The sequence below is a fragment of the Camelus ferus genome, chromosome 20 (assembly GCF_009834535.1).
Source record: "Camelus ferus isolate YT-003-E chromosome 20, BCGSAC_Cfer_1.0, whole genome shotgun sequence".
In the NCBI taxonomy this organism is placed as follows: Eukaryota; Metazoa; Chordata; class Mammalia; order Artiodactyla; family Camelidae; genus Camelus; species Camelus ferus.
Genome location: NC_045715.1, coordinates 7,301,283 through 7,315,351, shown reverse-complemented (window position 1 = coordinate 7,315,351; position 14,069 = coordinate 7,301,283). Strand labels below are relative to the sequence as shown.

Sequence of the window (14,069 nt, the reverse complement as noted above, 5' to 3'; positions counted from 1 at the left end):
GTTTCATGACTGTGAGATTTAGGGGGGAAGAGGGGTTGAGTGCTAAGCGTACGATGCGCAGGGTGGTGTCCCCGGCTGGTGCCTCAGCGTGGTCCCCTGTCCCCGCAGGTGCAGTTCGTGCTCACCATCACGCACACCATGAGTGCCGTCATCAGACCCTGCGGCTTCCCCTTGGGCTGCCTCATCTTCCAGTCCTCTTACATGCTCACCCTGGTCATCCTGTTCTTAAACTTCTACGTTCAGGTGAGTGAAACAGAAACAGGCCACGGCACAGTCTCAGGCTCCGCACTTTGCATTATGTGTTTCACGTTACTAATTAAATGTTACGGCAGCACGTGCTCCTGGATAAATTCAAGTAACAGAGGTCCACAACGTACAGAAGGGAACTTGCGTTCCTAACTCCCCTCCCCGAGTCGTCGTCCTCAAAGGACGATGGCCACTGATGGCCTGGTGGGCTTTCTGGGAAACATGTTCCAAGCAAGCTTAGCAAGTTTTACCAGAAGTATTCTGCATCTGAATCATGTATTTGCACCATGCTGCCAAAGTCTGACCTCTGAAAGTTAAACTGTGTATAGTAACACAGGTCCAGGAAATTTGTAGGAATGGAGGAAAACACGGGCTAAATGAATTTAATATTAAATCGGTTCCATATCAGCTACTGCAATGTTGGAGACTCACTGTTCATTCGGAAAAAAAAAATTCTTTTAAGGCAAACCAGTGTGGAAAGGTCATGCTGACTTTTAAAGTGTCATTTTCTTTTCAACCAACAATTTAAATGGAAGAGAGCTTCAAAATGCCACTCGACAGCGACTCTGTTATGTAAGAACTGACGGCAGCAGGACCAGCACAGGCCTCAGGGCCTCAGGTGGTAGCGAACTGCTCTCCTTTGTGGGCTGGGGAAAGGGCGCTTCGTGAGAAAAAACGAGAAGTTTATTCAAAACTGTATTTTGGGGATCGTATTCAACTATTTTCTTCTTCTTCAGACAAACACGTGCTTGCTGACTTTTTTAGTTTGCATTTGCTGGTTTTAGACAGAGTACAACTGTGGGAACAGAACTTCTGACAGCTTTTCAGCACTTGTGTTTCTGAAATTGGACTGGCGAGGCTTTGTCTTCTGTAAGAGATAAAGTTTCCTTTGAGAATCTCTAAAGAAATAACCATTGATAGAACCAAACAAAGCCAACAACAAAAAAAGAAAGAAATGCTGAATGTTGCAGGGAGGCTAAGGGAGTCGTGGCGGGGGTGGGGGTGGACACTTGGGACACGGCAGTCCAGCAGGGGGCCTGGGCCCTCAGAGCTGCGGCCCCACACCAGGTGGTCTGAGCGGGGTCCCTAGTGAAGCTGAGTGTATGTGCTTTTAGCCTTCACCCTTGTTGATACTAGTGCTTAAAAAAAAAAGTTAAAATGAGGTCAGGTGTTTTGTCAGAATAGGAATATGCCAATAGGATATGCCAAAGCACACATCCACCCAGAATCCCGGGCACTAGGACTTTTAAAATAGTAGCACTTTTTCACTTGAATTGTATTTTTTAAAAATTACAGCCTTAAATAAGTCACGGGGATGTAATATGTGCAGCATGGTGACTTTAGTGAATAATGGTTCATTATTATGCAAAAACTGCATATTTGAAAGTTGCTAAGAGATTAGGTCTGAAGAGATCGCATGACGAGGAAATTCTGTTAACTGTGGTGACAGACGGTGAACTAGACTTACTGTGATCGTTTCGGTGTATGCAAACTTCAAACCATGGTGCGCCCCTGAACTAACGTATGTCACTCGTACCGTAACTTCAGAAAACTCCAAAAAATTACATTCTTTCCAAGTAAGCAACTAATACAGAATACTTTGACTGTTAATCCCATAAATCATACTACATAAATACTAACCTGATGGAGAGCAGGTGAAACAGCTTTTCATTGGCATGCGTGCATTCGTTTTGTTTTTACCCTTTATTTTTAACCAGAAGCTTAAAAACTGTCATCACAAACAAGAAATCTTGGGCAGAAAGTTCAGTACCCAGGAAAATCATGCATTGTTTTAGACTGTATGTCATATGATGAACAAGGTCTTAGAATCCTTTTCTCTTTTTCTCATCGACGTGACTACATCCAGACGTACCGAAAAAAGCCAGTGAAGAAAGACATGGAGGAGCCACCTGCAGGGAAAGAAGTTAAGAATGGTTTTTCCAAAGCCTACTTGACTGCAACAAACGGAGTAATAAACAAGAAAGCACAATAAATGTTGAGTAAGAAAGCACATGAGCCTGACAGATTCGCTTGTTTTAAAGCAAAGACTGAAATGAAAGTTATATATATATATACATATATATATATGTTTTAGCATAAACTAATTTCTTTTTGAGTTTATAAATCATTTGTATCTGGGATGTATTAATATATTGCTATTAGGTTACTCTGTTAACTGAATGCTTCCGCCAGCATTGAGGCGACAACTCCGTAGACCTCAGAACCGGTGCAACTTCTCGCTCCTTCCCGCTCACGCTTAGCCCCTCACCAGAAACGGTCTCTGTAACGCCTTATGCACAAAGCTGGACACCTGGATCAGTGGTTTCCACAGCGAGTCTTCAACTAAGAAGTGAGAGTTTTGTTCTGATTAAAATGTTGAAAACAAAGTGTTAATTATCTTCTAAATACAGGGTATGCCCTAATCTGTATTAAGCAATAATTGTCAGTACATGAAGAATCAGTCCATTTGTACCTTTAGGAATCAACCCCAGAAAAATCTCAAAATGGAATGACAAATGGAAGACCCAGCAGAGCTCTTCTCTTGGGAGTCTGACTCCAGAGAGGGGGCTGCCAAAGTTCCACAGCTGCTCCTAATTCTCAGCTTAGTGACATGGTATTACCATAAAGTTTTTTGTTTTTTTTTTTTAAGAAATGAGCATTTTTTATTTTGAAGAAAAATCCTCTGCCAAACCCTCATAGCTCAGGGGCTTTGGACAGGAGTAGTTCCTCAGTTTTCATCTGGTTTCCTTAATTATTTACACACTCATGTCCACCTCCCGTGTCCAGGCGCCCTAGGTCAGGATACAGATGGACCTGATGCTCAGCTTTAGAAGCAGGATCTGAAGTTAGTCGCCCACTTCCCTCCTGAGTGAGGACTCGAGTCCAGTTGGCCTCATGCCTTAGAATGATATGCCATTGGAATATTTATAAATCAGAATTAACAGAGCAGTAGGGGCAAAGTAGACACGGAGTTGGTCAACAGTTTATGAGTCTACTCATGATATTATCCCCAAGTACCTGATTGCTCTTCTCAGGTTAAGTTTTTGAAAACAGGAAGAGAAAGAGGACCATGGAAAGTCTCCGGCTCTGAGCCCCAGGCCGGCGCGCTCAGCACGTCCTCTCCCCGCTCCGGGGAGACGAGCGAGGGGAGAGGACGCCAGTCCTGGCCGTCGCCTTCCTCCCAGTGGTGGGGGGGGGGGGGAGGGACCGCTGTTTACTATGAAGCTGGACCAAGAATGGAAACTGAGGATATTTCCTCAAGATTTGATGAAGGTTTATACCCTATAAAATCACTACCTATATATACCCTGTAAGACAAGATTTGCCAACTCTGACGCTTTATCTTCTTTCCTCCCTTAATGTAAGAAGTTCTTAGGTCACAACATTGACCAATCAGGCTTTTTGCCATCGCCCAGCAAATGACAGTCTGGGAGCCACTCTGTCCTTTGGGGGCCATTAGTTTTTTTTTTCTTCTGAGCTTTAGTTTTTAAGTTACTTTTAAACAGGAAGAAACACACTTCTGCTCTGACACGTACACTGACACTGACTACACTGACTTTTCCAACTTCTGCTCCCCGTAAACGCTGCTGGCGATCCCGGCTGCTGGGAAAGGTGACCGACCTTAGTCCCGTCTTCACGGTGAGGGCCTCGTGCCCTGTCAGACCCCTCCTCTACCCGCTGATCCGTTTCTACTGAACAGACATCTTCTGTCTAATGCCCACTTACTCGTGGATCTATTTTTCTAAATTATTTTCTAAAACTGACTTGCTCTAGGTGCTCGGCCCCACCTCCATCCCTTCGCTTGTAAGTATCCTTCTCTCCCGGAAACTCCCTGTAAAACAAGGGCTCGCTTCGAGCACGACTGTTACCGAGCCTCTGACAAAACCTGAGTGGGACTGAGAAAGAAGCCCCTTGGAGCAAGTGGACTCTATTCGGTTTTAGGTCTCAAACAGGAACTAAGATCAGTCCTTAAAGTGCCACTGTAGGTAAAAAAGAGACTGAGAAGAGAGACATCACTGGTCAGCCACTGCATCCACCGTGTTCCCAGTCATCCGTGAGGCCCTAGTCTCAGCACTCAGCATCATACCTGCAGTCTGGGACGCTTCGATGGGCTTCATGTCCACGCAGCAGGCAGGGAAGCATCCTTCAGCAGAATGAGAAAGCCAGGCAGCTGGAATCCTCTCTGATCAGAGGGAGAACCTCGGGCAGTTACACTTGCAAGCTCAGCTTAGTTAGAGGTCCCAGGACGCTTATTTCCAACCTGGTCTTTAATTCTAAAGGAGCTTAACACACATACAGCCTTAAACCATTGGAGGGCTGGTAAAAATACATAGCTAGGAATTCTTAGCCACAAAAATTGAATCAGGTCAATATTTTCATCTGTCGTGAAGTGTTACAATTTTAAACAAAATGTTTATTTTTAATGTGATTTTCCTTAAAGCAAAATTGTAAAAAATATTGTATAATTTGTTTAAAAAAAAAAGAAAATGTCCCCCCCCAATAAACTTCCTCTTGCTCTTAGGAATGCAAACATTTAAATGAATATTGTAACCATATCTGTTAATTCCCTAGTTTTTTAAACTAACAGAATATTTACTTAATGGAATTACATATGGAAATTTTCAACCCATCAAAATTATATACTGAACTGTTTAGGCATATTGGGGGGAAGGTCCTCCCCACTCCCATCAGAGAAGTATTTTTTAAGGCAAAATGCTATCTACTGTGATGGGCAGGACAGCACTTTGTAAGGGACCAGTCTGGTGCTTTCCGACAGGTACACATCAGTTTTTGATGTTTCCGGGGACGTCTTTATTTGGAAAATAAGGATATCACTTTTTTGGTTTTCCTTTGAAAGTACTTAAATCTTAAGAACATTGTATCATGATTGGGGTGGCCAAGGAAGCAAGAGAAACCATTTTTCTTTGTAGATAAAAAGCATTCTGTATGATTGTTGTATAATAAATTAATTTTTACACTAAAGTAAAGCATGTTGTGATTCTTATTTGGTTCAAAGAAGTTCACATGTGTTCTACATGCTATCCCAAATGATCTATTACTCAGGAATTTTTTTTAACAATAAAGTGCTATCTTAGCAATTAATTTTAGATATTTAACTCTTCGTTCCAATAAGCCATGGGCTTCTATGTAACAGTCACCTTTACATAGTATTCATATACCAAGGTAAGCAACTTCAGAAAACGGCCATTCATAAGAAAACTTTAAGACCAATTAGATAAGCAGAGGATAGAAAAGTTGTAACAAAGTGCTGTGCAGGATAACCCGGGACGAGCACTGGATTGGTTGATGAGACTAGACTAGGCGTGAACAATGTGGTGGGATGCTCTGAAGCCTGACTCTCCCTCAGTGGAGGTCAGCAGACAGGAGGCCCCTGCGGCTCAGGAGATGGGAGGCGAGCGGAGGCTGGACCACGGGGAAGGCTGGGAGAGCCGAAAGGTCGTGGGGCACATCACAGACATTACGGCCATGGTGTGTCAGTGTCGGGAGTAGAGTTTTCATGTGATGTTAAGGAGAACAAAACAGATCCAAAAGTGCTACAAAAGATTTGCTCAGAGTCTTCTTATGAAGTTGTTTAAAGTCCTGGCTAGTAACAGGATGAGGGCAGGGGAAGAGGGGGTGGGAGGTGGCCCTGCAGAGGGAAACTTAGAACTGAGTCAGGGCTGAAGAGCCTCCCCGTCACCTGCTGCGATTTCATTATTTTAAACGAGTAGAACCAGTTCATGAAGGCATCCTAACTGTTGCTGCAAATTAGAAGCTGCTTAAACACGATAAAGCTTTACCTAAATAAGTTGTTAGTTACTCTGTATAGAGGACAATTCGGTAAGTTTTTATGACTTCTGAAATTATTTTTTGCTACTTAAATTATTTATTTAGGCTTTATTCAAAATCAAACTATATTCATACCACAGAAGAGTTCTACCCCAGGGCAGGCAGAGAAATAAACACTCTCACAACACCTCGACCACACTCACCTAAGAAACCCCTTGACCTTCGGTAAGACATTTCAGTCATGGGGGAAAAACGGAGAAGCTATTGATTTGTAGGTCATTTTTCTGTCTCGAGAAACTGTGCTCAGGGAACGCTGGGAGAACAAACACCAAGAGGACAAGTCAGGCTGAAACTCATACCCTCGTGGAGCACTTTGTAACTGCGGCCAGTGTGGCGCTTGCGAGCAAGCCCCGGGGAGCCCATCACGACACCATCTGAAGCCACAGCCTGTTGGCAGCGGGGGTGAGGGACATGGGAAGGGGCAGCGACCCTCAGGGCTCGCCAAGCTCTGGCACGAACCCTGGCATTTGCACGCACCGCGGTCTGTAACCTTCCGATGGGGCCTGGCCTGTGCACTTGTGTTGGCCACAGTTACCAACACTCACCCTTTTACACTCGGCCTGTTAACCTCACTGACCCCCGAAGGCATTTAAATTTGTGACTCCCAAGTGCTGAACAACGAAAGGAAAAATTGTACAGTTTTGCTTGGACTGTCATATACTTTCAGGGAAATGAACTTAATATTCCTGTTGGCTGTGGCACTAGTGATAAATATCAGAAAATGAAAATTTCTCTGAAAGATGTAAGCGCTCTACCAAAGACAGTCCATGTAGTACTAGCTTTTTTTTTTTTAAGGCTTGTTTAATCCTATGGGCTTTGAGAAACTCTGGAAATAGTAATGTTCAATTGAAAAATTCATTAACTCTACCTTTCCAATGCTGCTTATTAATCACTTGAGATACAGAAGGGACTCCGATAAGATACCTGGTCAAGTAGGGGGAGAAACATTCGATTAAAAAAAAAGAAGAAAGAAGGAAAACAGCTTACCAAGCAAACTTTCCTAAAGGAGACAATGCCTTTGTTTGATGGATGAGGAATCCTCCAGAGAGAGAAGGAGGGAACTTTGCCCAAGGAAATTCCAGAGGTTAAACACCGAGGGGAGTCGGCACTGTCTCGTGTGCCCCCCAAGTGTCAGCCACAGCACCAGGGTCTGGAATAAAGTGGTGCAGAAATCAGACAAGGCTTCGGCTCAAAAAGCTCACGTCCAGTGGTCACCTAGAAGGAAAACCGGGGCTATCACAGAACAGGGCAAGAATGTGCTGTCTGCGCTGTTAAACACACCAGGGTTCGGTCTCCCCTCACTTACAGGGGGAACTGAACATGAAGGCCGAGATCACTGTTCATTCCTGATTCACCTCAAGACACCACTTTACTATTCTTGGCTTGAGAAGAATGACAAAGACGATGGAAATGACATCACTAAGCGTGACTCATCACACTTTCGGAGTATACCTGAAGTCTTTTCTCCTTTTGATAACAAAAAACCACTGCACTGTGTATTAGGGTCCAATCTGAGGAGCAGAGCCACTAGGAGAGGCCCACCTACATCCTTCCTGGACTTGACCTTACACAGCTGTGGGATTGACAGCAGCCTCCGTAAGGCTGTGGTCCTCGGGTCAGATGTTGGAGCATGAAGTCCGCAGGGCAGGCAGTCGGGAAGGGAGGAGGGATCCAGCGTGGGGAGGACTGAGAGCAAGCCGTGCACCGAAGCCCACAAGGACAGACCAAAACCCTGTCGGCCCACATGCCTCTGATCTGGGTGATGAGAGTGTGCTGCAGGAGCCAGGGCCGGGGTCGCAGCGCGATGCCCATGCCTGGCTCGTGTCACAGCGACACACACACACACACACACACACACACATGCCTGGCCCAGGAGGAGGAGGAGGTGACAGGACCAGGGGAAGGCAGAGCGGCTGCAGGCCCCCATCAGACGTGAGTCCGCAGACCCGCAACAGAGCGCGAGCACCACAGGATGGCAGTCCTGTCACTCTGCCCCTCAAACCTACCACTAGACTCGCTCTGTGACCCGCTCTCACCAGAAAGGGGCAGGAGCAGAGGTCCTGGGAAATGCTTTCAGCCCAGTCAAGCCGAAACACTACCAAGCCACCATGTCCCATCATAAAAATCAAAAATGCTGGTGACACACAAAGGAATCCAGTGACCCAGTGAGAAAACTGAAAGGCACGCTCCCAGCTCACCTGAATTCCCAGTGAGGGGCTTCAGCCGGAAGCGACCAGTCCTCTGGGACCCAGGCGGCATTGGCTCCTCTATTATCTGGTCAGTAAGCATGACCAAACCATAAATGCAAGAATCAAACCATTAAATGAGCAGGAAAGAGCCTGACCAAGTGCAGCTGGGCCTCCTGCTCGACAGATCCCAGACCACGTGGAGACGGGCTTTCCAGCCCTTCTCGACCCAAGGCAAAGCGGAGTTTTTCCATCTTGGAGATTTTTTTGCTTTAATTAACTTACTAGTTTCTGAAAAGCATCAAAATTCTGAATTCACTGATACCTGTTGCCCATATAGTCTAACCACTCTGACTCCCTGCCTCCCCCTCCAAACACACACACACACACACACACACACACTTCACACACTTCATTCCTTAGGCTCCTGGGACAGGTCTCAGCTACACTGGCTTAGACACACCCTGTATTAGTGAGGATTCTCCAGAGAAAGAGAACCAGTAGGACAGATACAGATAGAGATACCTTGATATACATATTTTTATACCTAAATTATAAAGAGAGAGAGAGGGAAATGTTTATTTCAAACACTAGACTCACAAAACTGTGGGAGCTGGCAAGTGTGAAATCTGCAGGATGGGCTTCTATGCCGCAATCTTGAAACAGAACTGTTTTTTCCAGCAACCTCAGTCTTTGCTCTTAGGGCCTTCAACTGATTGGATGAGGCCCACCCCCTTTACAGACGGGAATCTGCTTTACTCAGTCTACCGATTTAAATGTTAATCATATCGAAAAATGAAATTAATTAAATAAGTGCTCTTATACTCTGCAAAGCCTACAACAATATACTAAAAATAGAGTTCATTAAAAAACTCTAAAGAAAAACGATGACAAATGGGAGTTGTAAGGATTGTTTTAGGCAGATTAAACTATAAATAAATAAGTCATATTATGCAACTTATTAAATTATAATGGATAAACTCATTTCAGTGTACAGTCTAGCTGAACTTATCCAATCATGAAGAAAACTTTTTTGTAGACAGCCTCAACTTGCATTGTTTCATTTTCCTAAAATAAATTCACTCGACTGTATGCACAACTTTATGCACTCAGACTTTATTAGGGCATTCAGTAATTATCAAAAGATGACTATTTCTCCTCTGCCAAAGTTGGTATTTTTGTTAAAGTGCCAGAGAAACTGAATATCTGCAGATCAAATGAAAGGATAACTATTTCGAAACACACCACCATTTTCACCTGAGCGATTTGCATCACATTTGAATTAGTTCTCCCTTAAAGAGAAACACCAAGCAGTACATATACAGATGCTAAGGTTTCCCCACCTGCAGATAACTTGAATTCTCAAACAGAAATCAATTTTACTTTTACAAATCATCAAAAAAAAAAAAAAAAAGGGCAACATCACTCCAAGTTGCTAAACATCCTGAACTTCCGATTTTCTGACCAAATTTAATACAAAAGGTTAACTTGTGTAAACAAATGGACAAACTACCAACATATTTATAGTCTATTCCAGCTTGGCAGGTCGCAGGAATTCCATTTGGAGTGAATGAGCACAAAGCAGAAAGTCAGTGCTGGCATGGCCCGAGGCAGCCTTATCTCCTCCCCGCGGCTCAGACTGACGGAAAAGAAACAGGACAATAGTAGTTAGTGGAGCCTGAACTATCTCCCTCGTGGTCCCTCAGAACTCAGCAGGAAACATGAACGTCACTCCTTTTCATTGGCTACATGCCTAACTTGGATACTCAGTGAAGTTGCATCTTACATGCTCTCCAGGAGCTAAGGTCTGTGCCCTGGGCCAGGGAACACTCTCAAAAATCTCTTAAAAAACGTGTCACTGTGAAGACACATGTGCCATCTTTCAACAGGCTATTGCGCTAGGCTATTTCTTGGACGGAGGACCAGATCAAGTGGCCGGGCTGGCTTTCGGGGCCAGCTTGTACGAAAAATGCGTGTTGTTAACAACCAGACTGTCACTGAGCCCAAGGATGCTCTCAAAACAAGAAGTAGGTAGGAGCTGACATCAGCTGAGGGAATGGATTCTCCCACCGTAAAAAAACACTAGGGCACATGCTCATTGGGGAAAATGACAGGCAAAATCACTCGTGCGATTTATTTCTCCGTTCTTCCTGTGTGCAGCACCCATAATTTAATTCAGGCATGAGAGACAGTACTGGTTACCTATCCAACATCTAGTCTCCGCTTCCTCCTTATGAACGGAACCCTACTTTGTGAGAACAGTAGCATGCTCAGTTAAATTCTTGCCACCCCGGATTCCCGTGTAACTGAGTGACTCAGTGACTCATGTGACTCAGTTCTGGCTAATCAGATGGAGACAGAAGTCTACTGGTTTGTCTTCTGTGAAAATGGTTTCCCTAATTTAAAAATAGAGGAGAATAAGGGGGAGGGTATAAATCAAGTGGCAGAGCACATGCTTAGCATGCACGAGGTCCTAGGTTCAATCTCTGGTACCTCCATTAAAAATAATAATCACTAAATAAACAAACCTAATTACCTCCCCCTTCAAAAGAAAAAAAAGAGAGAGTAGAGTTCAGCAAATGTTAAAAATAAATAAATAAATAAAAATAGGGGAGAATAGATTCTGCTGGCACACATCTTTTACCAAATCCTTGCCCGTCTCCTTCCCTCTGCCCGGGGTGTGGAAGACACGCTTCAAGGGAGTAGAGTCCTTCTGTGGCTACAAAGCCCAAAGCCACAGGACGGGGGGCAGAGCAGGAAGCGCCGGGAACATGGGGCCCTGACTACCACCTAAAGCTGCGGTCCCAGCCCTGGAGAGCCTCCCTCTGGGCGGCTGCTCGCAGGGTTAAAATAAGACCCCTACTTGGTTTAACTGCTGGAGTTTGGCTTTCATTATGTGACTGAGTGTAACATGTTCATTTAATTGGCCTGTGATCCAATTCCCCACGAGGGCTGGGAATTCTAATATTCTTAGCCCAGATTAGCCTTTTCTCCATATCCTCTTTTAGTACTATTTTGATTTGGAGATTTGTCATTTTTGCTGCCCCCGGATAAAATAATAATGTTCTCCTGATAATGAAAGCCATTCAAGACCTATGTACCAGGGTCTTCACTCCAGAATTATTGGTAATAATCATTTTAAATAACCTGGATGTTCATCAATAGGGAACTGAATGTGTAAGTTATAGTAGGTACATCAGCTGGGACACTGCATTTAAAAAAAAAGCAGATTCATGTGATTGATTTGGAAAGGATTCCTACATCTATTGCTGAGAGAACAAAGGAAGACTAATGTGCATAATATTTAGCGTATCATTTATGTTACCTAAAATACACATATTTCCACTTTTGAAGATTTGTATATATTCTTATATAAGCATAGAAAAAATATCTGGAAGAATACATACCAAATAGTAAGGAGACAATTCTCTCTGGATCATAAAGATGAGGGAGGGTTAGGGAAAGGGGGAAAAGTTCACTCTTTATAAATGTTATGCTGTTTGAATTTAACACATGAAAGAAATTTATATCTTGCACTATGTCCTAAAAATACAAAACACTCTAAGACAGAAAGTAAATTCACCTAAAATGTCACCACGCAGAAATAACCACAGTTGACATTTTGATGAGTATCTTCTAGAGTCGAGACCTCGTACTACATATGCATGCACACACGCCCCATCCTCCGTAACACCACCCCCTCCTGGGACAATTCTTTCTCACCCTCTTCTTCTGGCTTCATCTCCCTCATCAAACTTCAACACATTGGAGCGTCCCGAGAATTTTGTTCTGGAACGTCTCTATAATTGGTTCCTAAATCAATTCTTCCAGTCTCGTGCTCAGCCCTCTGCCATGAACTTCAGTCTCGAATATCCCAGTTACCCACCTGACAATTCCATTCACAGGCCGAAGTCACAAGGTCAATGTTAAGTCCCAAATCAAACTTTCAATATCCATCCACATCCTCCTCCTTCCCCGCCAGCCAATAAAACTGGACCTTTCCCAGTCTTCACTATTTCCTTAAATGACATCAATTTCCACCTAGATGCTCAAGCCCCAAGCCTGGAAGTTGTCCTTAATCCTGCTGCTTCCCCTCCAGCCACAACTAATCCATCAGCAGCCCTTCCAGCTCCAGCTCCACCGCACACATCATTTTCAACTTTTAACTCAGATGTTACTTCCTTAGAAGGACTGACTTGACTCTCCTCCTTCCATACCATCTGTCTCTCTCATCACACTTCTTTCCTTCTTAGCCTTTACCACGATCATGAGTTCTTATCTATTTAATTGTTTACCATCTGTCTTTCCTACTAGAATGTACCCCCAAAAAGGTCAAGGGCCCCTTGGGTCTTGTTCTACCCCCAGGATCTAAGACAGTACCAGCACCTAAAAGCCTCAACAGTTCACTGAACGAATGAATATATGAACATAGACACCCTCATCTAACATTTAAAACGAATAGGATTGTGTTATATATGCTGTTTTGCAACCAGCTTTTACTTGTCACTCACTGTTGAGTATCTTCTACATCAATGTCATCCAAATCACTCTTTTTGATGGCAATACAACATACCATACGAGTGTATCGATCGATTTAACCGGACACTAGCTGGGCATCTAGACACTTCCCAGTACCTCCCTATCAGAGTCATCTGTAATACACGTCACAGTACGTGTCTGGTGGCCAATTTCATCTTTAAGATAATTTCCTAGAAGTGGAATTTCTGTGTCAAAAATCTCAAAGCACAGCTTTGGACATTGAAAGGAGTTGTTAAAAAAAAAAAAAAAGCACCCACTGCATTTATTCCCAAATAAAATGAAGCAAAACACACGTGTTCAACAAATAGTTACTAAATTCTTTAAGGTAAAGGGAATGACAGTCCTATTAAAATATATTTAGCTATGGTCTGCTTAGACCTCCACCTTGAAGAAAAATCTCAAAGTTGATACCTGCATTAAAAGCCCCATTATTAAATGCTGTAAGAAAGAACAAAACAGTATTTAAAGAATCCAGCTGGGTGGGAGGGTTGTTGTCCTTAAAGTGACTGTGTCCAAGAACAGAAGAGTTGGGGGCTGCTCTACACACATTAGATTTATTTCACTCTGTGGGCCTGACAACACGGCCAGGAAACTCTTAGAGTGGTGGCCCCAGGAGGTGCTGGCCCGTCCGGGAAGCATGAGGGTTCATGGTGATAATTCTATAAACTCTTTCCTTTAAAGATCTGAGTCAATCCCATCTGGCTTCAAATTCCTCTTTGTCTTAGTCACTGTCAAAAGACAGCCACTATCAGCCACGTTACCATCCATTCTCACCTAAAGATGGTTGCACGTCTCCTCCTCTGCCCCAGTCTACTCCCCTCCCCCACCCTCCAGAGCGCCCCTTCTCGGGCCCCTACAACCCAATCAGCCAGCAGCAAACACCTCAACATCCTCAGCCTCTTCTATCTCCTTGCCTCCTCCTTTTAGCTAAAACGTGGCTGACTCCAAGGCACCACCTGTTACTTTACGGGAGATTGTTCCGTGGGTCTCTCTGTGCAATTTCTCTTGTTTTGGTATTGGAATGCAAGGTTCATAAAAAGAACTGGGGAATTTTTATGCTCCTCTGTGCTGGAATAGTTTCAACAACACTAACATTATACTTTAAAGGACCAGCAGAATTCCTCTGTGATGTGATCTGGGCCAGACACAGGTTTGTAGGGTAGTTCTTTAACTTTCTCTATTTCTTCTGTGAACATTTGCCTATGTTTTTCTATCTATTTAGGAGTCTGTTTTATTAAATTATATTTT

The 14,069-nt window shown here is 43.8% G+C and overlaps 2 protein-coding genes across 4 annotated transcripts in view; one reads left to right on the top strand and one right to left on the bottom strand.

Moving 5' to 3' along the window:
* ELOVL2 (ELOVL fatty acid elongase 2) overlaps positions 1-2,382 on the top strand; it is a 39,579-nt gene extending 37,197 nt beyond the window's left edge. For 2 of the 3 annotated variants that reach the window (XM_032462495.1, XM_006181086.3), the window contains 2 exons: positions 109-243; positions 2,114-2,257. In XM_032462495.1, the coding sequence (XP_032318386.1) occupies positions 109-243; positions 2,114-2,239 (261 nt within the window). In that variant the 3' untranslated portion in view covers positions 2,240-2,257. Of the gene's footprint in view, positions 1-108; positions 244-2,113 lie in introns of all 3 variants that reach the window. The other variant, XM_032462496.1, reaches the window with a different exon arrangement.
* A 7,000-nt stretch (positions 2,383-9,382) lies between these two features.
* SYCP2L (synaptonemal complex protein 2 like) overlaps positions 9,383-14,069 on the bottom strand; it is a 53,277-nt gene continuing 48,590 nt past the window's right edge. Inside the window, exon 32 of the mRNA XM_032462494.1 lies at positions 9,383-9,921. The gene's annotated coding sequence lies outside the window, so the exon portion shown is untranslated. The remainder of the gene's footprint in view (positions 9,922-14,069) is intronic.